This window comes from Crocodylus siamensis, chromosome 11, assembly GCF_052110815.1.
Source record: "Crocodylus siamensis isolate JL-2025a chromosome 11, ASM5211081v1, whole genome shotgun sequence".
NCBI lineage: Eukaryota > Metazoa > Chordata > Crocodylia > Crocodylidae > Crocodylus > Crocodylus siamensis.
The window spans coordinates 22069908-22095037 of record NC_143405.1 but is presented as its reverse complement, the minus strand read 5'-3'; the positions used below and the strand labels follow the sequence as shown (position 1 = coordinate 22095037).

General features: G+C 43.1%; 1 protein-coding gene across 10 annotated transcripts in view; it reads left to right on the top strand.

Annotated features, from left to right (window-relative positions):
- Positions 1–25130, top strand: part of DOCK3 (dedicator of cytokinesis 3) — a 632225-nt gene that overhangs the window by 402063 nt on the left and 205032 nt on the right. For all 10 annotated transcript variants that reach the window (XM_090021446.1, XM_090021452.1, XM_090021451.1 and 7 more), the window contains exons 10-11: positions 12727–12808; positions 25037–25097. In XM_090021446.1, coding sequence (XP_089877572.1) covers positions 12727–12808; positions 25037–25097 — 143 coding nt within the window. The remainder of the gene's footprint in view (positions 1–12726; positions 12809–25036; positions 25098–25130) is intronic.

Sequence of the window (25130 nt, the reverse complement as noted above, 5' to 3'; positions counted from 1 at the left end):
AATCATGGTACATGGCAGGACGTACAGTTTTGGAAATGAGGATCAGATTCAAATCATGCCATTACTGTTTGCGCGTGCAGGAGAGCCTGGGACCATACTACATTCTCAAACTGGTCCTGGTGTGGTCTGAGTCCAGGGCTGATAGTCAACTGATCCTTCACCCTGGCTGGACAGGCCTATGTTTCAAACCTTGAGCTGTCCAGACTGGGGATGACAGTTGGTTGTCAAACCCCATGTCTGGGAGTTCTTACCGGGCTGCTGGCCACACATTCAATTTAAGATGCTATACCGGGGTGGGCAAAATACAGCCCATGGGCCAAATCTGCCCCACCAACAGATTTGATCTGGCCAACAGGTCGACAGGCTCCAACTCACTGGATCTGGCCCACAGGCAGCTGGTGGCTCTGACTGCCATGTGGTGCTGGGCAGGTTGGTAGGCAGGACTGCTCCCACTCAACAACATCAGCCCTTGACCTGGGAGGCAGCATCAACTGTGGATGCAGGTTCAGCAGCCCCACTGTAGAACCTGCTGCCGGTAAGGTCAGGAGTCCCAATGCAGAAACTTCCTACAGTGTCCACAGCTGATGCCACCACCCTTCCAATGAAGCAGAAGCTCTGGCTTGGAGCCCTGATCTAGAACCTGCCAGGAGCATCAGCTGTGGACCCAAGCAGGAGCTTCTGCCACATGAGGTGGGCAGCAGTATCAACTGTGACACCACTGGCAGGTTCTGCATCAAGGCTGTGGAACCTGCTGACTGCACCTGACAAGGCCTCCCGCCTACTGTGGCAGAAGTCTCCATCTGGGTCCACAACTGAGCTTTGGGGCTTCTGGTGAAAATAGCCAGAGAGAAAGAGAGGGAGAAGAGAAGAGAAAGAGAGAGGAGAAGAGGACAGAGACAAGAGAAGAAAAGAGAGAGACAAAATGGAAAGAGATGGATGTGGCCCTCAACAGGTCCCCAAAACTCATTAAGTGGCCCTTCAGCTGAAATAATTGCCTGCCCCTGTGCTAAACAGACCAGCCATAAAAATGTTCTACATTATATGTGGAATACTTTTATGGCTCATTTCCTATTTTATGGCCCCTTAAATTAGGTGCACATGTAGCACCCTGCCCATTTTTGCTGTGATTAATATGTTAATTGTGGCATACATGTAATGTGTAGAGGGAAATCTAATGTGTAGAGGGGGCCTTAGTCACTTTCTTGTCTAGAACAAGGCAAGCAGGAAAAGCTGCAGGATTAACCAGAAGCATTACAGTGAGTTCAATTGTTAGAGGCCTTCCCCTTAGATCTTGTTGCTCCCAAATGAACCTGCTTTAATCACAGTTTCTATCTTCTCTGTAACTAATGGCTTAGTGTTGGCTCCCATTGAGATAAGAAGTAGTTCAATGGATGAAGTGAAAGCGGGCATCCTGCCCATGGCAGCCTGGGCTCTGCCTGATATCTATTCAAGGGATTGGCATATCTAGTAAAATACAAGGTTCAGAAACTGATGGGCATTTTATTTCTCAGGCTCTTTTCTGAAGTTGTATCATCCTGTTTGTTTCAGTCTGTTTTTTAAATTGCTTGAAGTAGCAAGTCAGTCAGTCAAATTTAGGAACATGAACTCAGCTATTAAAGATGAAAAGTGAGCCATTATTCTTTCTTCTCAGGTTTTTTTCTTTTTTAGAGTTTTTCTTATAATTATATTTTACCTGTATACCCCTCTAGTTACTCACAGAGCTGCCAAGGCATAAATTTCCATTTACTATGAGTGGAATAGACAGATGTAGTTAAACATGTTAGTCTGAAGTCAAAGGGAAGACAGGGCAGAGTGGCACCTTAGGGCACATCCAGATGTGTGTGGATGTTTGGTTCCCCAGGGACAACTAGCAATGGCGCACCTTCTGCCGCAGCTGCTTGTCCCTGGGGAACACCCATGCTATGCATGCTTTGGCATACAGCAAGTTGCACCTGGTGAGTTAGGAGAGGCTGGGGCCAGCACTGTGCTGACCCCAGAAGCCTTACCTGGGGTCCTGGGGGGCCTCCCAAAGCCACATCTGTGGTGATTCTGTCATGTGGAGCCTGGCTGGCAGCTGCAGCACAGCTCTGGGTTACCCAACTATGGCTTTCAGCAGCGCGCTGCTCTGTTTTTTTGGGTTTTTTTCCATGGGTTTTTTCCGACCCCTGGATAGGAGCACACCCTTGCACCATGAAGAACACTGGACTGTGCGGTATGTGGTGATGCAAACATGTTTGCAGTGCCACATATACACTAACTTGTTCAGAGAGGCATACACTTTCATAGGTGACAGTCAATGAGTGGACTAGAAAAATAGAGGGTAAGTTTGATAAAGAGCACTTGCCTCATAATGTTGTGAAAATTTATTTTTAAATATTTTCAGAGCCTTAGAGTAATAGATGCATATAGCATGCACAACAGACGTACAATGACAGATTCGTGCCTCTGAGAATTTGCACTCCAAAATCTTATAACTGGAACTGGGTAGAAAACCCCTTTTAAAATCAGTTCCACACTAGTTCAGGGATTTGTCTCTGCAGATCCAGTTGCACAATAAAGGCCTTTATTACATGTATTACAGTGGGGCATGACAACAAAAGATGAGGGAGGGAAGGGTGGGATAGCTGAAGAGGTATATTAAATAGTGGAATCCTAATGGTGAGGACTCATCTTACTAGTACCCTTCTATATATGTGAGGGGTGGGCAAAATGCAGCCCAGGGGCCAGATGTGGCCTCCCAGGCCATTCTATCTGGCCCATGGGGCCCCTAAAAAATTTAGAAAATTAATACTAATCTGCCCTGGGCTGCCTGTCATGCAGCCCTCGATGGCTTACCAAAACTCAGTAAGCAGCCTTCTGCCCGAAATAATTGCCCACCCTGATATATGTAGTTTAGAGTGAAAAAAGGCATTTTCGAATTTCTGAGTAATGTCCGGAGTCAAGACCAGATTGAAAGGTTGTTTTATTAAGATTCCTGTTGCAGTAATTTGGAACAAAATCTGGATTCAGCGCATAGACTGTATTTTTCAGTTGCAAAACTATAAATTTAAGTATTGTTTTCTTATTTGAATATGAAGTCTGTCATTAGATGAACACAGTAACCTGCTAGCTATTTCCATAAAATATATAGCTGATAAATCAGTAAGCAACATTAAAGAAGTTTTTTTCTAAGTAAAGAGTTTTTTTTCTAAGATGCCCTCTTCAGGCTGATGCTTTTTCATAACGTAATGTAGAAGATTTGATTAGAGGTGCACCGATACATCAGTCCGATATCAGATCGGCACTGATATAAAGGAAATTGATTGTATTGGAAATTGGGCTGGTAAGTCTGTTGTGGTGGAGGGGGCAGACCAGTGCCCCTCGCTGTGAGGGAGGGAGTGGAGCAGGAGCTGGGGCACATTGCTCCACTGGGCAGAGCACAGGACAGAGCTACGGCTCATTCAGGGGGCATGGGATGGGGGAGTGGCTTCCACCACTGCACGCACCCTGGGAGGCCATGGGGGTGCATGTGCCCCCAGATCTGCATAGTGGGAGCTGCAGCTGTGGGCTGGGGTCGGGGCTGTGCCAGGCTCTTCCCGGCATGCAGGAGCTGTGCTCGGGTGAGCAACAGAGGTATTGGGAAGGGGCGGGCGGGGGGCCTACAGCGAAATCTGGGGTGGCTGCAGTCCCCTCCCATAACCCTGCTCCCAGCACTGCCACTGCTCACCCCAAGCACAGCCCCCACATGCCAGGAGCACAACCCCAAGCATGCCCTTGCAGCCTTGAGCACAGCCCCCACATGCCAGGAAGAGCCCAGCACAGCCCCAGCCCGCTGCTGCAGCCCCCCCACAGATCCAGGGCACATGCCCCCCGACCATGCCCTCCTGGGGTGCATGCAGTGGAAGGAGCCACCCTCCTCCCACCCTGCCCGCCCCCCCTAGATGAGCTGTAGCTCCGTCCCACACCCTGCTCTGCCCCAGCTGGACAGCCCCTGCCTCACCACAGGGGCCTTGATCTGCCGCCTCCTCACTCCTTTTCTCCCCCATCCCCTTCCACCACAATAGACTTACTACCTTCATGCAGCTGTATCGGAAATCAGATTGGTATTGGCTGATATGCCTCCTTAAAAATTGGTATCAGTATCAGCCCCCAAAATCTCTATTGGTGTACCCCTAGTTTGGGGTGATATCTAGATCATTTTATTTCCTTGTAAAAATGCCTTTCAGGATCATAAAGGGCACATAGGGGAGTATCAAGTAACCACAGTTCAGGAAATATCAAGCTACCGTAGTTCAAGTAGGGTTTTATGGTATTAAATTCATACCATTCTCCTTGACTATACCAGCATTTCACCTACCTTTAAAAATTATGCTTAACTGGGCTACCCAAGCTACGTATAAAACCTAGACCCTGACTAGTCCCTCCTATAGGGAAGAGCTGCTTCCTTAATAAATGTGCAAAATAAACAATGGACTCTCAGTTTTATTCTAAATGCTAAACCCTGCAAACTCTTCTCTGAAAAGTCTTACTTATAGTACCCTTCTTGGCAGATGTCTCCATAAGATCTCTTAAAGCAGAATTCATAGTATGGAGAGAACTTAATTCAGTAAGTAACATTACCGTAGGTTTTATCATCATCCTCACAGGGATAGGGAAGGAAAGATGTGTCTATAGCCAGCTCTGTCTCTTCCTGTCTGTAAAACTTCAGATAATTGCTATTGATCAAAAAAAAAAAAAAAAACCCTTAAAAATTAAGAAAATTCACTGAAATAAAGTCTGTGGTATATGTAATATGTAAATATGAAGCTTAGATTTATAGGAAATTATATATATGAGGAGTTTAAATTCTATATTTATTTAGAAAATTGCTATCTGACCATTTAAGAACAGATTTTTACTGGGCACTGTTCTTCTGCTGGTATGTCAAAATGTAGAAGAAAATAAATACATCTTTAACTTGGACAGAGAGCACAGAGCAGTAATTATGCACTGCATCCAGCAATATAAATGTCTATTAATTGATATTTCATTCTTGCTATAATTTTAAAGCAATTAATTTCTAAAAGTCTACTTTTATGTTGGAAGAAAAAAAAAGAAACCTATGGCCCAATTACTTATTTACAACAGTTGAACTGCCAAGTAAGACTTACACAGGAACATGTAGCCAAAATAAATTGTGATCTTCCTAGCTGATCAATAATTTTGGTACAAAAAATGATTAACCAGTCAATAATTGGTGATGGCACTTCCCTAGGAAAAAATCCAGAACAAATTATTTTAAAGGTACAGATTCCACTTGTGTTCTGCTTACTATTTTTATTTCATAATAAAGCAAAATTTCCAAAGACAATTTTGAAGAAAACGAGCAGATTCTCAGTAAAAAATCTTTTTATTTTAAAAATACTTACTTGTGGATTTGAGTCCTTAACTCTGTTTACTTATCTCTCCTTAGACAATGAACTTCCCAAAGCAAAGACTATCTTTTTCAGCAGCTGCAAAGTATGTGGAAAACAACAGGCACTAACAAAAAAATAATCTCAGTAATTCTAGCTCCAGAAAACAAACAGGAAACCAAACTCCAAATAGGACAACTGGACATTCTGTGTAGTTTTGGTCTTGTATTACAAGCTTGAAGCCCAACTAACTTGAGTCAAAGGAATGGAAACATTCCATATACCATCATAGTTTTTTGCTGCAACCTTTTTAACATCTTTCCTAAAACAGAAGACTTGATACAAGTCAAAGGATAGAAGTCAAGCCAATACATTTCTTTAAATCCGTTGGCATTCTACTGGTAATCCCAACAATGGGTTCAGGATTCCGCACTAAAAAGCCAGGATAGACAAGGTTTCCATTCAAATTGTAACTCAAAATATTTTAGGGCTTCTACAACCTCTGTAAGTGATGCAAACCACAAGGGTTACCGTACTTGTCATGATCCTGGTCTGCCACAGGGAAGAGGCAGGGAGTCTCCTCCCTGTGCAGCCATGGAAGGGAGGGAGAGAGTGAACCCCCTGAACAAGTGATTGAGGCAGTGATCTGGGCAGGCCCGGGGAGGGGGGATTGGCTGGGTGCCCCTCCAAGGGTAAGGGTCCCTGATGTCCACTGGCATGGGCTCTTGGGACAGAGAAGCCCCCAGACCACTCCCAACCATGCCAGCCAGGGGCTTCCAGAGCCCTGGCCAACATATAATGCAGGTGACAGTGCCCCCTACAGCTTGGCCTCTATCACTGTGTGGAGGCACAGAGCCCACATGCAGAGGAGCTGCACATCTGTTAGGTTTTGATCACATTGTAAATTCAAGCACATTGTATAAAGCACTTAATGTTAAAGTGTGATTGGTATCTTCAGTAAGTGCCCAAGATGGAGGTCAAACATGTAAAACACGACATTTCTGTCTGTTAGATGTTGCCATGATGCCAGCAAATAGACTGTATAAACAGGAGGAGCAGATTAGTTTACAGAAGAAAACATAGTTTCATGATCACTTTTCAGATGAGAAGCATGCTTTATGAGAGAGGCTAACATTTTTTTCCTATTTCTTTTCTTAAAGAACATGACTTTTCCTGACTTGCAGCAACTATACAGAGGAGACTTTTCCCATGCTATTAAAATGCTTTTCAGAAAGACTTAAACTATAATTAGGTCATCTCTGCACTGACTTTGATCTTAAGTAACCCATTTATTTTAATTCTTCAAGGCGGCATTTTTTTTTCATTTTTCTTATTACAATTCAATTCACATCTCGAAAATGTTTCATAACGGACAGCCAGGTTCCATAAAGGAAACTTGCATTCTAAAATAAAAGAACAATAAATCCAAACAGACCCAGAATTAACCTTGCATTGCTGCAGGTAGTTGTCCTAATCTTCAAATACATGACAATTATGTTTGTGTAACAAATTATGGGGGCACTTTTATTCCCCATGAAAACTAAACTATGAATGCTTCCAATACCAAAGAGAATTGAAACTTAAAAAAAAAAAGTACTTTTCAATAGAAAATTTCCAGTGTTTTCTATTGATCCATAGAAAATTACTAGGCCTCAAGTATTAATTATGCCTCAGTTTGAGGAGCAGGCGTGTAAATCATGAATTGCAACTGTCTCAATTCTTATTTCTACCAGCAAACCCAGTATCTGAGATCCTGGTGGCAAACAGGCCACTCAGATCAGGAACACAGTGGCTTAAACTCCTTTCAACATATACTCTGTCAGGACCTTGAGGCAGACTGACACAACCCACTAAGACAGGGGAGCAGAGAATGGAACATACCAGGAAGCCTCTGTGGCTCCGTCCAGACTTGCATGGACATCTGGTTCCCTGGGGACAACCAGCAGCAGCACACTTTGTGCTGCTGCTAGGTGTCCCTGGGGAATGCCTAGTTTGGTACACAGCAAGTTACTTTGGGTGGGGTAAGGGAGGCTGGAGCCAGCACTGGGCCTTACCTGGGGTCCTGGAGACCTCCTGGGGCTGCAGCAACGGTGATCCTGCTGCGCGGATCCTGGCAAGCAGCAGAATGTGGCTCCAGCTAGCTGGGCTCTGGCTTTGGGCAGCACACACTGCTACCTACCACTTGTATTTTTCCGTGGATTTTTTTTGATCCCTGGCTATCCAGGGTAGAAGAAACCCAATCCTCTGTGCTGCTGCCTTGCAGCATGAAGAACAACTGAGTGTGCAGTATGTGACGCTGCAGGCATGTCTGTGATGCCATATACTGCATGGCCGCGCTCATCTGGATGCAGCATGTCAGTTTGCCTTGGTACAGACAGTTAAAAAGCCTGAGGTTGAATCAGTTCAGTCTTTTCAGGTAAGTCTAAATTAAATTGAAACAGAAATGAAGCCACATGCCTGCAGTGGCTCAGGCCAGAAGCTGGGGGGCACTAGAACACAGCTCTCTGGCTGTGTGTGCACTTCCTTTTCCTGCTGCCCCAAAGTCTCTGGGGTTTGTAGTCCAAAACCAGAGCAGCAGAACTCTGCATAGTTACTTATCACTTCCTCTTCCTGCTTCTAGGTGCCTCTGGGATTTGTAGTGTACAGTTGCAGCCAACAATAATTTTGAATGGGGGAAGAGGTGTTAACACCCCCTGGCCCTAGACCACAGCCTGAGTTTTGCCTGGATGGGGCAGTCCCCCTCCTGCAGACTTGGCTGTGTCCCCAGTCAGGCTTGCATCCTTCACCCCTTTGTCAGGAGGGTAGTAAAACGCAGGTTAACCAGAAAAGTGGTGAAATCTCCATCCTTGGCAGTTTTTAAGACCTGTCTAGACAAAGCTTCAGCTGCGATGATCTAGTTGGGAATGGTCTTGTCTTGAGCAGGGGGTTGGACTAGGTGACCCCCTGAGATCCCTTCCAACCCTAACTTTCTGTGATTCTATTGTTCTATGATTGGTGCATCTGTCTTCCCACTGGATTTGAAGGATCTTCCACAGGCAGCATTGATGGTACTTATCCAGTGACTTATAGTGTATGTTGTAGTGCATCTTGTCCACATCTCAGCTCCTTTCAGGAATGTGAGGATCACAACTGCTTGATAAACCATACGCTTCATTTTTGATTTGATGTGATCTTCAAGCACGTGTTTCCTCAGGCATCCGAAGGCTGCACTTGCACATTTGAGGCAATGTTGGATTTTTCGTTGATGTCAGCCTTCTGGAAGAGAGGTCATCTGAGGTGAAGGAAGTACTCAACACTCCCCGGAATCTCACTTACCAGAGCTGAATCTGAATTACCAGAGCTGTTCATTAAGAGCTTGTTGATGCAGGACATTAGTCTTCTGAATGTTAAGTATCAACCCCTTTTTCTTGTATGCCTCAGTAAAAATGTTGACAATTTCCTGAAGATCTGCTTCTGAGTCAACACTTACTATAATACCATCAGCGTACTGGCACTTGATGATAGAGGTCAGGGTGGCCTTGGCTTTGGCTCAGAGTCAACTGAGATTAAATAGTCTACTATCCATTTGGTAGTTTAGCTCTACTCCAACTAGAAGCTTGCCGGTAGTCAGATTTAGCATCACAGTAAGAAATCTTGAGAAGAGTGTTGGGACAATGACACACCTCTGCTTATTTGCTTAACTCCTGTCTTGACCTCAATAGGATCTGTGATAGATCCATTACTGAGAACCACTGATTGCATACCATCATGGAGCAAGCAAAGAATGGTGATGAATTTCAGTGGGCATCCGTACTTCAGAAAGATCCTCCACAGAGCTTCTTGGTTGACAGTCAGAGGCTTTCATGAGATTAAAGAAGGCCATATACAGAGGTTTATGTTGTTCCTGGCACTATTTCTGCAGCTGGTGAACAGTGAAGATGATGTCAGTTCTGACTTTTGATGCCCTAAGCCCACACTGATATTCTGGGCTGATATTTCAGCAAATGGAAGGAAATGATTCAGGAGCGTTCTTGCAATTATCCTTCCTGTAGTGGACAGCAAGGGGATCCCTCTCATTTCCACAGTCAGACGTATCTCTCTTCCTGGAGATTGTCATGGTCATGACATCCTTGAGGTCATCTATTATTTCCTCATCATTGGAGATCCTTAAGATGATGGCACAGAGCTGTGATGTGAGCTCCTGTTCCCCCTGTTTGAAAATATCAGCAGGTATTCCATCAGCTCTGGATGCCTTGTCATTCTTCATCTGCTTGATTGCTTTCCTCACCTCATCAAGGGAGGGATTCCAAGATAGTCTGACTGGCTGTTGCAAAATGGAGTTGAGAGCACTCTTGTCAACAACAGAATCTTGACTGAGAATATTTTCAGAATGCTTATTCCAATATGCACTGATGGCTCCCCTTTCCTTGATCAGGTCTCCTCTATCCTTAGGTCTCAAGGGGATTGGGACCCTGAGTGCTTGGCACACAGATGACTTTGGTTGCACTGAAAAAAAAACATGCATATCATGGATGTCAGCAAGATGTTGAATCTTCCTCACCTTGTCATCCCACTAGCTGTTCTTCATATTGTGGGTCCTCCTTTAGACCTTTGCTTTGGTTTGTTGATGATTCAGTTTCTTTTTCTTGGAGTTGATGTTTTCCTGCCAAGCACAAAAGGCTTTTCCCTTGCAACTGATCAGCTCTTTAATCCCAATCATTCTCATCAAACCAATCGTGATGTTTCTTTATAGTAAATCCAGGTGTCTCTTTGCAGGTGTTGATGACAGTGAACTTGAAGGCAACCCAAACACTGTTGACATTCTCTCATTTGTTGATTAGAATTCACCAGTTTTTCATTGAAGCACTGGTGGAAGAGGTCTCACTAGATTGAGTCTTTGAGTCCTTCTACACTGATCTTTTTTCGGCAGTGCTTCTGCTTCATCCATCATTTGGGAGCCAGTTTGAGTGGCATAACCAAGCAGATGAGTCAGTGATCAGTCCAGTAGTCGTTAGCTCCTAGCGTAGCTTGGGTGATGTGTACATCTTGGCAATCCTGGGCATGAACAATGATGTGTGCTTAGATCATGGGTGTTGCCTGCTTTTCTGGAGGAACAAGGTGTTGGTGATGGTGAGTCCACATTCTGTGCACTTGGTCAAGAGGAGGATGCCATTAGAGTTGACCTTCCTTGCTCCTTTCTTGCTGATAGTTCTGTTCCAGAGATGAGAGTCCCTTCTGATTCTGGCACTGAAATTGCCAAACAGAAAAAGTCTGTCTCCCTCCAGAACATCACAATGGACTTGGTCTAGGTTGGTGTAGAATTCACCTTGGTTTCATCCATGGCCTCAAGAGTCAGGGCATATATGCTGATAACAGTGGCTTATTGACTCCCTGCCAGTTTAAGACAGTAATGAGGTGCTCAATAATTCCAATAGGGAAGTCATTGAGTTGGTTTATGAGTGCATTCTTTTGGCAAAACCATGTCCAAGAAGTTGGTGTTCTCTTTCCTGTTTACCCTTCCAGAAGAGGGCATAGCCCTCTACATTGTTCTCTGAGCTGCCCATTTCCTACTTACTGGGTCTCACTTAGTGTAGCAGTATCAGTATTGTGTCATCTGAATTCTTGAGCCATGCTTGTGATGTGGCAGTTTGGGCATTCAGTGTTAGGATTGTCCATGAAGGTCTTGATGTTCTAGGTCCCAAAATTCATTGTGTGGCTTTCAGTCACAGTAAAGGTGATCCCACTGGATGTGGTTATCCAGTTAGGAAGAAAATTAGGCAGACTATGTTTAGAACACCTTTTCTAGCACCCTCCCCATGTGGGGTGAGAAGAGTGGACTCTGAAGAGGGCTGCTCAGTTGCAGCTATCACTATTAAATCTCATTCCTGCTTCATCTGAGCGCTAGATGACATTCTTGTAATTGCCACCTTCATGCCAGTTCATGAGTAAGGGTGTGTGTAGATGGAACGGGGGCCTTAAATTGAAGCAGTGGGTTTTAAAAAATACCGCTTCAATTTAGGACTGATTAAAGCCTGTGTTGTGCACACACCCGCTCACTTACCTTCCTCTCTGGCGGGGAGGGGAGGGGAGTTGCTGGTGGGCGGAGCAGTCCCTGGACTGCCAGTGGGTGGGGGGAAATTTCCTACAGCAGCTGAAATTAACACACAATATGCCGCCGAGTCGTGCAAACACCAACATCATTAAAGCAGTGCAAAAGCATTTAGTCCACTTGAAAATGTCATGCACACATGCCTCTCATTTCGTTTACACACAGCTTAGGTGCTTCAAGCAATCATAATCCTGCTGCTGTTGTCAGTAGGTGGTCATCAAAGGACTTGAAAAATGTGCTGAAAAAATCAGTTTTTATGGAAGACACTTGTGCATGATTTCATTTATCATGGAGAAGCTGCTGCATATCAGTTTCCATATGGTTCTTGATAGACTAACAGGATCTTGATCTTATAGCAAGGAGGCCAAGACAATTGAAAATCTTGTTTTGCTGCAGCCTTCATTCACCTTTGCAGCTGTTGAAATTCTAACATCTTCTGCCTGCTCCTCTGCTGAGGACTTGTAGACTTGTGGCTGGGCTGGACAGGTTCATTATAATGGCAACCTATTCTCACTCACCATGTCACAGCACTGTCAAAGGATACGATATATGTGGCTTTTCAGGAGGGAAGGCATCGCTATTTACTGTCCCCACCACATCCTGGTGGTGCTGCCAATTCTTGGTCTGTGACTTTTTATTCATCAGTTACCCCTGATGTAAGTTAGCTTATTTTGCAGCTAACCTTCTGTGAAGGTCATTCTGTGGATGCGCTGTGTAGCAGTATAGCTCTGCCCCTGGACTAACATAACTATTTAACATAACTATATGTACATAATACAAGTGCGTGTGTGTGTGTGATCATTTCCCAACCGGTATGCCACGGCACACAGGTGTGCCACAGAATTTTGGAAAAGTCGCACATAAATGAATAACTGGCAGCACTGCTTGCATTCTAATCTTTGAAGAGCCCTGCCACAGTGCTTTTCAGTCCCCATTGTGACACTTGTTCAAGTCCTGCATTTTCACGAAGCTTCATGTATTTGATAAATATCTTTAATATGAGTCTGATATTTTAGCATAATCATCTACATAAAGCTATATTACCCCTGTGGCTTTTCATGGAAAGGTACTTCCTGTAAAACAAAACCTTTGACAATAATTACACATAGCTGCTCAGTGCAATGTGTTATTGATAAGTTCTTGTGCTTTTAGAAGGTCAAAAATGACAATGCATAACACATAACATATTTTTCAACGTATTTTCCTGCTATTTTATGTTTAAGGTTGTTGAAACTCATGTTTTTCTTTGTATCCTCTGTGTTTCAGTGAAAGGTTTATGGTGCGATTAAACAAGAATGGAGGCCCCAGGAATCCAGAGAAGATAGATCGGATGTGTTCCCTTTTCACAGTATGTGCATACTTTTATTCTCCTTCCCTGTCTTACTGTGGACAAAGCCCTCTCTTGCAGATTGTATGACTGTGGGCACAGACATGCTAAAAACAAACAATTTTTGAGGAAAAATGAAAAATTACTATATTTCTACTTCTTTTTAATGGACTACAAAGACAGATAGATAGAAATTATCTTATACATTGATTTTTTTGAGAGTAGAGGGACACTAGGTTCTTGTTTATAGCTCTGATCTTTCAAATGTTCTCATTACATTCATTATACACTATGTACAGAAATAGTTTTTTGACTCTGTCCATTTGGATTCCACTCTAAGGGTGCTTCCAGATGACCAACCTGGTACAGGACAGATGAATGAATGCTGGAATCCTCAGAACAACACGAGTCTCTCAAGAATACTTTTAGTCTTCTAAGCCCCCTGTAACAGCTACGTTTTACTTTACAGCATTTCATTTATTGCTGTCCTGCATTGCTGATATTCTTACAATAGTAACTGCAATAATTGAACAATACGCTTACAAGTTTTGATATTCTACATTTTTCTGCTTCTGACGGAACTCTGTTAATGAGTTTACCTTAGAAGCAGCCAAGAGCCTGTGGCTGACACCAGCTGCACTACTATGGCCAGAGATCTGAAAATAAATATGAATTGCCACAAGAGGTGTTTGAAAAATGTAATACCTATTCAGTACCAAATCTGTTGGTAGTTTATGGAGTGTAAAAGCCAAGCAATTTAAGAGCACCCCAGGAAACCAGGGTGCAAAGAAATTAAAACTATTTGGAAGAAGGACCTATTATCTCTATAATTTCAGTTATATATTTCAAATTATTGGGCCTTGTTTGGAAAAGATGATTTCTTTATCCCAGTGTGATCTTCCCTTTGATGTTATAAACAGCGTCTTTAAGAACATGACTTATTTTTGAGTGGGCAGCCATGACTGCTTAGAGGTAGCAAAGGCAGATTAAGTCATGTTGTAATATCAGAGACTACTAATATGTGTGGGTTACCAAGGATATTATCTCTTCTTGTGGAAAACAGCTAAAGAAAGAAGTGTCTTCTCTAATTCAGTGAGAAGCCACAGGAGTTGTAACTTTTGGAGTATAGAAGACAAGGTTTCTACTCCTGACATTTCCTTGTCCTGGAAGAAAAAAATATGACATTGTCCTGTGCAAGACCTGAGAAGGCTGGACAAATATATCTGCAAGATCATAAAGCTGGCCTCAGTCACCCTTGCCCTTTAAACTGAAGACATTTCATGACTCCTGTATCAATTATGTCATCCAATACATAACAAGTTCTTGCAGTTCACAGTAATATCCAGTCATTACCAGTACTCTTTTCTACCATTCAGTGTTATCATAACATGACAGCCTTCATGAAATGTCTTGATGTAGTGACAGCACATATAAGGAAACAAGGTATTCTTGTCTACCTATACTGTAACTAGATATTGTTAAGAGGTCCTATCAGGCAGTTTCCACAGTCTTGAACTATTTCCTTTGCTTATTTAGAGAAGTACCTCTTGCTTAATTATGAAAAATCATCCTTCAGCCTGTTTCAGACAATAGAGTTCATGAAGCATTAACTAGCTCAAATTAGTAAAAAGCATATCTTCTAAATATATATTTCTTTCCCTTCATTTAATATTGCCATCTGGTTTTCATCTAATGCTACCAGTATCAAAATGAATTCAGCAACTGCAATAAGAAATTGCTTCAGATTGCAAGGCAGTGTTTGAGTTTATGCATACATGACTATTACAAGACTCATTATGATTAGCGTATCCTTCTACTAGGTGTCAAACGAGCGTACAAATAACCGTCCCGATGTAAATGCTTTTTGACACCGAAGTGATAAATATTTACTGGTGTGCCTTTGGAGGTAATGTCTGCAGATAAAAGATTTGCTCTGAAGAGGTCATGTGACTCTTTACACAAAATATTCTAGAAATAGGAACAATAAAATTGCAGAGCATTCTAGTATGTTCTATAGTTTCACTGTTTAGATTCTTAAATACAACACATCTACAGTGAATTATATAATCAAAGGGGTACCCACATGTCAACCCTATGTCTGGGGGCAATTAAATTATGGGCACTGTGTCAACATCAGGGGAAGACCCCATACCAAATTCTTTTGGAGTCCAGATTTTGATTATCTCAGAAACACCTCTGGCTGTGTAGCTGTGCTAATTTTTTTCTGCATACAGTAGTATTCAAATATCGAGAATATCTAGAACATGCTTTCCCACCTGAGAGGGAACCCCCTTCAAAGTGGGACCTAAGAATTGTCCTTACAGAGGTTATGGAAGCCCTCCTTTAGCACAGCTCCAAATGCTGTGTAGCAGAAATGCCACCGTCTGTGTCTCTCCCCAGGAATCTGTCCCTGCCAGCTTGAGACACTGGGGTCGAATTCCTAAGGGAGGGGGGATTTTCCTCCCTGTCTATGTGACAAAAGCCTGGTGCCTAGGGTGTGGTCCCTCTGGTCACCTGAGTGGGGGGAGGGAAAAGCCCCTGCTCATCTGCCCAGTTCAGTGATGCTTTTTAAATTAATTGGCTAGTTGCCAACACTGCTGGCTTCTATTGGACTGGGCTGCTGAGGTCAGAAAGGCTATATAAGGGCCTGGTCCAAGAAGAGGAGGAAGCCATTTTTACCAGCATGGCTCAAGCATCAGGACAGAGAGAGAGTCTGATCCATCTGAAACGCTCTCTCTCTGGAAATCTCCGAGCCAGATCTCTACCATCTTCTGAATGATACTTGTAAGTGTTTCTAGAGAGCTTGTCAGCTTCCAGTGATGCATTTGCATATCAAATGGCTACCTCAGCCAGATTGTTTTGCTCAGTGGTAATCCCTTGGTAGTGCTCTACCTCTTACCCTGTTCTGCTTCATGCTGTCAGGAGCAATAAAGTTCTCCTTTGTGACTGGTGTAGGAGACTTATTGAGGGGCGGGTTTAATTATGCCTAGGAGGCCCCTTGCATCTGCGGACTAAGGGAGACTAACTTCTTTTTTGGCCCCCAACTTGGGGAGGTGCCCCAAGTTCTTGTATTGGGTCAAGTACTCACAGGACTATTAGGCCTGTGTTTCCCCAAGGACACAGGACCGAGACAGTCCCTTCTCGGGGTGGTGGCAACACGTGTTAGCCCCCAGACTCTGGTGGGGCTTGAAAGTGGGTCTGCCCAGGCTTAGGCGCCCTGGAGAGACATGTGGAGTCCGGAAGGTGGATGGGAGTAGTGAGGTGGGAGGCTCAATGCAGGAACTCCCCCTACTGGCCTGCCACACATGGTGGTAGGGTGGGATCTGAATACCCTGCTGTATTAGAGGCATAATTTGGGAGAAAGAATAGAGTCACTGGAAACACTTGAGCAAACAATTATCAATTCGGTATTGAGTCGACTGGACAGTCTAAATAGCCAGGATGGCGGACATGTATGTCCAAATGACCGTGCCCGAACTAAGAAACCTGACGAAAGAGAGAGGCCATCAAGCGAAGAAAGGGCTAAAGAAGGAAGAGCTGATTAAACTCCTGTGTGACAATGACTTGGCCACAGGGCCCCCTTCACGCATGCCAACTCCTGAGCCTTCCCCAGAATCACATCCCCGCACGCCAAGTCCTCAGCCCTCCAAGGGAGGAGTGCTGGAGTTACCAGATGCGGCTAGAAGCGGGAGCAAGAGAGCAAGTGCAGGTATGAGCTAGAAAAGCATAAGATGGAGCTGGAAGCCTGGCGTGAAGAGGCCGAGCGCCAGGAGAGAGAGAGGGAACACCAGCACCAAGAGGCAGAGTCCAAGCACAAGCATGAACTAGAAGTACTCCATCTGCAGCCCAACGGGGGAGATGCAGGCCCTCCATGAGCGCCCGAGGGACACCCCAAACTGAATGCTGCAGCTTTCTCTTGCTACCGAGTCAGAGACAATGCTGACATATTCCTCAGCATCTTCGAAAAACAAGCCCGACGGTGGAAGGTGCCAGAGGAAGAGTTCATGATGCACATGGCTGCTCTGGTAGAAGGCGACATGGCCATGGTCCTGAATAACCTGCCCGTGGAGAAATCAGATGACTACAAGACCTTTAAGGAGGCAGTGGAGCTAAGGTTTACCCTGGGTCCAGAGTTCTTCCGCAACCGATTCTGTACTACTGTCCCCGAGTCGGGAATGTGCAGCAGCCCAGTCCAATAGAAGCCCGCAGTGTTGGCAACTAGCCAACGAATTTAAAAAGCATCACTGGTTAACTGGGCGGATGAGCAGGGGCTTTTCCCTCCCCCCACTCAGGTGACCAGAGGGACTATACCCTAGGCACCAGGCTTTTGTCACATAGACAGGGCGGAAAATCCCCCCTCCCTTAGGAATTCAACCCCAGTGTCTCAAGCTGGCAGGGACAGTTTCCTGGGGAGAGACACAGACGGTGGCATTTCTGCTACATGCTGTTTATATCATTTTACTGTTAAGGTATTTTTTTAATCACCATTCTATCGTCAGTCAAATTGTAATTGTATTCCTGAAGTTGTTTGATATTTGCTTTTAAACTTATCTGTTAATATACCCATTTTCTTTCCCAAATATATTCTTCTCTAGAAAATAAGAAACTCCACACATTGGATGTTCCAGGGGCCATGTTATGTTATCTTGATACGTCCAACCCTTTTACGTACAATAGGCATGTCCCCATGAGTAGGAACGTGCATTTCCCCAGGGACAAATAATAGTGGCATATATTTGTCCTGCTGCTAGTTGTCCCTGGGGAACACCCTCTCTGTTACATGGTAAGTTACCCTAGGTGGGGTAGGGGAAGATGGGGCTAGCACATGGGCTGGCTTCAGCCGCTTTACTCGGGATGCTGGGGATATCCTGGGGCTGCAGCAGCGGAGATCTAGGTACACAGAACCTGGCCAGCAGCTGGTCTTTGTTGTTAAACATTGTGCCCTTCACCCAACTGCAATAACAGATGCCAAATTTGGTAGAGCAGTATTTAAAATCACTGTTTAGGTAGTAGCAGTCAGGTCTCATTACTATCTTCTATATAAAATATAGTTTATCAGACAAATAGAGTGAGATCCTCACAGGTACCTCTGTCTCAAAGAACATCAGTTACTGTAAGGTAATGGTCATACCAAATATGTTGCTTTTCATTTAGCAAACTTTTTTTTTTACCCGTGTTTACAGTGATGCATTAAAGTAGCAAGTCTTTCTAGGTTATTTGCATCACTTGAAAATATCAGCATAGGGAGGGGAATAGCTGCTGAGCTTATACATGCTGTAGAGGCAATAGAAAGAACACGGTTACACAGATTGATTTGTTTATGTTGAACAAAAGTAAGCTATTGGCTCAAGATCATCCCTTTGTATTTTCAAAGCCATAAGAATTTTTTTGTGGAAACCTGAGTATTTCCTTTCAGATACAGGCAACCCCCACTTAGCATTCTTAACTGGTTCCTGAAAAACTGAGTGTTAAGTGGAAATAGCTTTAAGTGAAACCAAACGTTTTTGATGAACCAAGATGGCGAGCATGAGTGTTATAACAAAACTCGCTGAGCACTAAGTGGAATCGGGTATGAATGCAAAATGAGAATTATAGCGAAATAGTGCTAAGTGAAGCCCCGTTAAGCGGGGGTTGCCTGTAGTTCATGCATTATTTTTACTCAGTAATGGCCCCCTAGCAAAAAAATTCAACCCCAAACCTGGCAGCATGTTTAAGGCTAAGTCCCAGTGCCCTCTGGCTATGACTCCCAAACTCCTGCGGCTTTATTCTTTTTTTTTTTTAATGTTTTTATATCACTGAAGAGGGAATAGTGTATGCCCCCTGCTGTAAACCCACCTTAGCTCCAAGTTTTTGCTAATATTTTGACAGATACCTCTTGAGAAGGTCTACTCTAAAAACTGACTTGAGAAAATCAAAGTATAAAGTATAAAAGAACTTCCATATGTAGACTAATACAGTGTTTGCTCAGTGTGTCATCTGATATTAATGGTCAGTCAAAGTTTGCGTTGATATTATATAAAACCTAAATACAAGGCATGTTAAACTTTAACTGATAATTTAGACTAAATAGCCAGCTATGTCATGGAGAATCCAAAGGTTTGTTAGGAAACCCTACATGTTCTGAAAATCATATTACTGTATGGAAAGACTGAGCATAATTGTGTGTGTCTGTGACCTACTTCGGAGTTTCTGTGCTTGTTAAAGATCTCACTATATACCTTCTTTAACAGACAATAACAAAGCAACGAAAGTATTTAAGAGGTGATACTTTTGACAAGTGAAGATGTGGAAGCCTGCTTTTTAAATATTATATTACTAGTTACCTAATATTCTTAAATTTTAAGATGAAAGACGTCATTAAATTAGATTAAATTTGTATTCTGTTTCCTAAATGTTAGGCAGTACCTCAGACAAAGAACAAGAAACCCATATACTGGCGTTGGGGCATAATTTCGAATTCCATTATGAGATCAAGTTGGCAGGATAAGTATCCTAGGAACTGGGTGGGGGGGAAGAAACTGATTGGCTGAATGTGAGCTAATGATAGCCCAAAGATTAAAATCCCTTCTTAGCACTCAGTTTCAGGTTTTTTTTAAGACCTATGGCTAAATCCTGCCATATGTTGCACTGGTTATATAGCAGGTAATGAAAGGGAATCTAAGAAGCTTCTTCCCTGATTTGCAGGAGCAGAGTAGGATGTCCATTTACAAAAGAAAACAATTAAAATGTTTCTATGTTTCACAGATCTCAACAGCTGTAAGGAGGCATGGACTTAGCTAGTGAGCATAGTCAGACCCTGGCATGTGAGGCTGCTTGCAGTAGGTAAAAAATGAGACTATTCCTTTTCAAAGGTATGACAAGATGATGGTTCTAATACAGGAAGTGCAGTTGTAAGTGACAGGTTACCAGCTGTATACCTACCCTTTTGGCAACTACACACACTTTGCCCTTCTTTTAATGAGGCTGTGTGAGTGCCTAAGTATCTGTGTGTACACCGAGCATGTATAGAAAGCTATGCACTGTCCAGACAGGTATGCAGCTAAGCACACACACCCATTATTAGTGTGTAAAATTTTAACTGAAAAAATCCTAGCTAACTGTGTTGGGGTGGGGGAGAGATAATAGCTACTGAGGGTAGAATTTGGTTTACCTGTGTGCATGTAAATGGCCATTTCTACCTGCTTCCCTGTGTGGTCAGTGCACACCCTACTGTACATGCTCAGTATAAATATCCATGTTTATGCATCCACACTGCAGGGATAATATAATTGTGCAGTGTTCATAAGTACCAATAAGTCCACTTATATGGCTGGAAAATTGCCGTTTAGGTGCACGAGGGATGTTAGAATACTGCCCAAGCTGTCTGCATAAATTTCAGATGTTTAGGGTTTGCTTTCTCTAGTTGGTTGGGATAGAAAGCTGCCATGCAAGATTAGGATATATATTTTGTTTTCCAATAAAGATTGTTTTTAATGTATTAAATTAACCTTTTGCCATTTTACAATCAATTTCCACAGTTGTAGAATTTTTCCCTCCTTCTCTTGACTGGACATTGATTGGTTTCTGTGCACAGAAGTGCCATGTGATATTCTTATAAAACCAATGAGCATATTCATTCATAAATTTGCTACTAAGGAAATGGAGTTTTTGTTTTTCATATTTTGTAAAATGTGGTAGTTGAAAAATGGTATTGTTACAGAAAGAAATCTAACTGCCATACCATTTACATATTCAAAAAGGTTGTTTGTTGCCACCAGCATTAGGATTGAGATTTTCAGTTAATTAAAGGAAAAGAAGAGTAAAAAATTAGATCCACGGCTATTTTATTAAAATTACAGTAAGGATCAGTCTCTGGGCTGGCAGCTTCTCATCTGACCCTCATATAGCAACCTATGCTAAATCTTGTGGTTTATGGAAGATACAAACTAATTAATATGGATATTATAGATCACATAACTTTTTGAGACAGTAAAAGTTAACCATTTTCCATGACTGAGATTTCCCCATAGACTTTCTTCCTGAATACTGTAGTCACCTTAATTTTTCACCTGTCTGCTGTCCTCCATCCCTAGCATAGCAGAAGTTGATCAGTGCTTCTTTTTTACATGGATTGTGAAGGATTTGGAGATTCTATCAGATAAAATACTAAATAACAAGATATTTATTTTAGGAGGACAGAAAGAGAGAAACAACAGCTGCTTCTAAATGGCTTTGTACATTACGAAGTGTCATAATGCTACTTCAGTGAGTCTCTGTACAATACATGGAACCTGCCTTTCAAATCATTCTTGCTTAGAGTGCAATAACATAGTTAAACAGTATCCCAAAGTGGTGTTAAGCAATGGTGCTTATGTAAGAAGAAATACTTTAGGCCTCTCATAGTACAAAATTCTTTTTTGTATCTTGAGGGCTGATCCTGAGGGTATCTTATTCACTGTTGGTTTCTGTACATATTTCACAGGAATGAGGACAATGGCTTAATCTCATTTGGAATAACTGCTATGCTAAAGAACTACTATTTTGTTTTTGTTTTTCTTTTAAAACAAATTTTAAGCATAGGTGATCCCTTTAGCTCAAGACACAAATTTTAGGTTGAAATACATTAAGGAAATAGAGGGTTGATGGTTTTATATTTCCAGCTTCATTATTCTGGTTACAGTGCTCTGGGATCATTAATGTTGTTAAAATTTTCTTTGAGCTTTGTGCACATACTGAAAATAAGGCCCCTGCCACACGTTACACATATTATACAATTAACTGGTCCAACCTGCAATAAATTTAGCCTGGCCACACGTGCAAAGTAATTATCATGCCATGAAAATGTTCACCCAGCTATAAAAAGAGTCAATCAGCTACAGAGTTAGTGTTTGAAAATGGGTAATAACTTTATAGCTGATTTCTGTCCAGCTGTAATTTGAACATGTGGCAGGGCCCTAAATTACATTAATTGTACAATTTAATCTTGGACCAGGGTTTTAATGATCAAACAGTCTATTTATGTAGTCCACTTTAAACATACTGTTTTAAATTGTGAATGTCAGACTGTGTATACAAAGTCAAGTTGCAGTCTTTTACACCCTTGCAATGTCACTGATTTCTTGCATTCATGAACACAGAATTTGAGTTGCATATTCTGTTTCCTACAACTGGCTTCTTTATCATCCTGTGTTTCCTCAAGGATAAGCCAGGGGGAAAAGTATACCAATTATTCATATGAAAACATCATTAGAACAGGGTTATTTGAAACAAGCAAAAATAGTAAGATTTGTTTAAAGTTAAGTATGTAACATCTAACATTCATGTGTGAAGTGATGCAGTTAAAGAACAGTCAGTAACAAATCTTTCCATGTCCTTGTTTTTCAAAAAGATTTGTCAAAATAATGAAATGTTTTTGAAAAACTGAATTCAATAGAGATGAATGTTGACACTTCTTTTCAGCTACTCAGTGCCATTTTAAAGAGTCACTCTCCCTTTTGTACTTTCCTTTTGCTTCTCTGGGCTGCAGCTAGAGGCTGCATCCAGACAAGCACAGCTGTGCAGTATGTGGCAATGCAGTCACATCTGTGGTGCCACGTACTGCATGTTAAGCTGTTCTCCATGCTGTAAGGGAGCAGCGTAGGGGTTTTTTTGACCCCTGGATATCCAAAGAAAAAGAAGCAGACCAGTACACATGGGGGCATCCTGCACCGCTCAAAACCAGAGCCTGGCTGACTGGAGTCACACTCTGGCTGCTGTCCAGGCTCCAAGTGGCAGGATTGCCACTGCTGCAGCCCCAGGAGGCCCCCAGGACCCCAGGTAAGGCTTCTGGAGCCAGCCCAGTGCTGACCACAGCCTCCCTGACCCCACCCAGGGTAACCTGCCATGCACCAGAAGGCACGTGGCACAGTCATTCCCTGGGGAGAACTAGCAGCAGAACAGGGTGTCCCACTGCTAATTGTCCCCAGAGAACCAAGTGTCTACACTCATGTGGACATGGCCAGAGAGATTTTAAAAGCTTTCCCCTGTCATGCTGCTCTGGAGGTGAAAAGTAGCCAAGTTGAATATACAGGGTGTGTCACAAAAAAGTATGCACATCTCCGTTGTCAGGGAGACAAAGACTTATTGATTGCCAGAGATGCTTCTTGTTTCCTTAGAACGCAAGAGCATAACTTGCAAGGTACACTCTTGTTTGTGTCCAAAAGTCCATCATTGACGACTCATAGTTACGAACAATAAATCAGCAAACCCATACAGGGATGAAAGTTTGGTGTGGTTTTATCAGTATGTCTGTACTCCTGAAACTGAAGTAAATATTCATTTTTGAGACACTTTGCATACATTATTCACTTAAGATAGAACTGAATTTTAAATATTTGATTATGGAAAATGAACACAGATAATCAGAAGGTCTGAGTGTCTGGGAGAGGGGGTCACTATTATTTCTTTTTACCTTAAACTTGAGACTTTATCCACTGCACTCATGGAGCTAAGCAGAGAACAGGCTCTCCAGCCTGTTCCCCACCCAGCTCTGCAATCATGGAGCTGAGTGGGGGGGAAAACCTCCCCAGCCCCTGCCAGCATGGAGTTCCCAGCGCCGGCTCCGCAGTTGGAGGTCCTTATCTCCCAATGGGAAATCTGTGGTCACACAGCTGGTGCTGGAAGATAAGGATCTCCCAATGCTGGTCCTGTGATTGCAGAGCTGGCACTGGGAGTTAAGGATCTTCCAGCCCCCAGCCCTCCGATCACGATAGCAATCTTGAAGTGGAGGGATTGGAGTTCCCTGCTGCCAAGGTAGGGAGACATAGTCTCCACCTGGGCTCTCGTGGTGGAGCCTGCCTTGGCAGCAGGCAACTCCTGGGGGCAGGGAGCAATCTCCCACTCCCTGGTGACCAATCAGGCATCCACATGAGCGCTACTGCACCGTAACTATTGCAGGTAAATTGCTACTTGCATGTGCAGGTAGCAAATTTACTCAGGATTAGCAAGGTTTACTGTGCAATAAGTGTGTACACTTGTAGACACATGCTTACTGTGCAGTAAACTATGCTACTGCTCAGTAAAGCATCTTGTGTAGATGCATCTTGTGTAGATGCACCTAGTGTCTAGAAAAGTGCTAGATACATGTCTCCTGGCTTTCCATCCAGTGAAATGAGGGAGTGAAGTTTTAGGTTGCAAGCTCACTTAGACTGTAAGCTCTTTAGGACATGCTGTGTATGCGGAGGTGTAGTGGGGACAGGTGCAAGGCATGGGGCAGTGCTAGCTGCCTCAGTACCAACGGCAGTGTTGCCATCAGTGGCACCTATTTCTGTATGCTCCCCATACCAACAAAAGTAGTGCCCATGGCTAGTGTTCTGGTTGCCCTCCCCTCAGTTACACTACTGAGTCTGCACAGAGTTGTGCATTTTTTTTTTATATTGTAGAGTGCTGTAGATCTTTGATTTAATCTCCTATAGCGCTTCCCTACCCAAAACAAAGGGTACGGACAGCTGTAAGACTTGAAACCCTGCAAAAGCCCTTGTAGCACTACAAAATGTGAGCATACCAGTATGCATCTGTAGCACTCCATGACCCAAGCACTACAGAAAAGTATCTGTTTGAAACCAGAACTAGTGCTTCATTTTGTAGAGCCACTTGTAATGTTTAATTACTTGTAGTCCTGCAGAAGTCATGGTGCTCTGCGCTCTATTTTTCACCTACCCCGCAACTTCCAAGGGGAGAGGGAGAGACAGCAGTAGAAGCCTTGATACTCAGAAGAGTGGGTAGATTGCTGCCACAGGAACAGTGTGGAAAGCCTCTCTAAGGCAGTGGCAGTAGAAAGAGCTCCCACAGCTTCCATGGGAATATAGGAGAGCTGCTGATTACTGATAACTTGCCGGAGAGGGCAGGCTGACAGTGATTGGGCTTGCTCACAGGCTTCCTTGGAGGAACCTAAGCAGCAGTTCCATATTGCTTCCTGACTGGAGGGCTGTCCAACCAGGGGGCTGGAACACCTATATGCCCCCATGGCACTGTATTTTGGTAGCACTACCAAGTGCCACTGCAAATGAACGGTTGTCCATAGTGAGATCCTCTCTCTTTCATAATATGTAAATGAAAATTATAATAGCCTTCCACCTATTTGGAGCATATTTAAAGATGAAAAGTATTGGTATGTATTGCTGATCATTGCTTGTGGATTTTGGTTTGGGTGTGGGAGGAGTTTTACAGACTCACTTTGTTTTTAAAGTGTTACTTTTTTTTTTAACATCTACGTCTTTCCCAATCTGTTAGGATCTCAGCAGCAAGGACATGAAGAGAGACTTGTACATAGTTGCCCATGTAGTTCGAATAGGTATGGTATGCTTTATTAAGTACATTTTTAAAT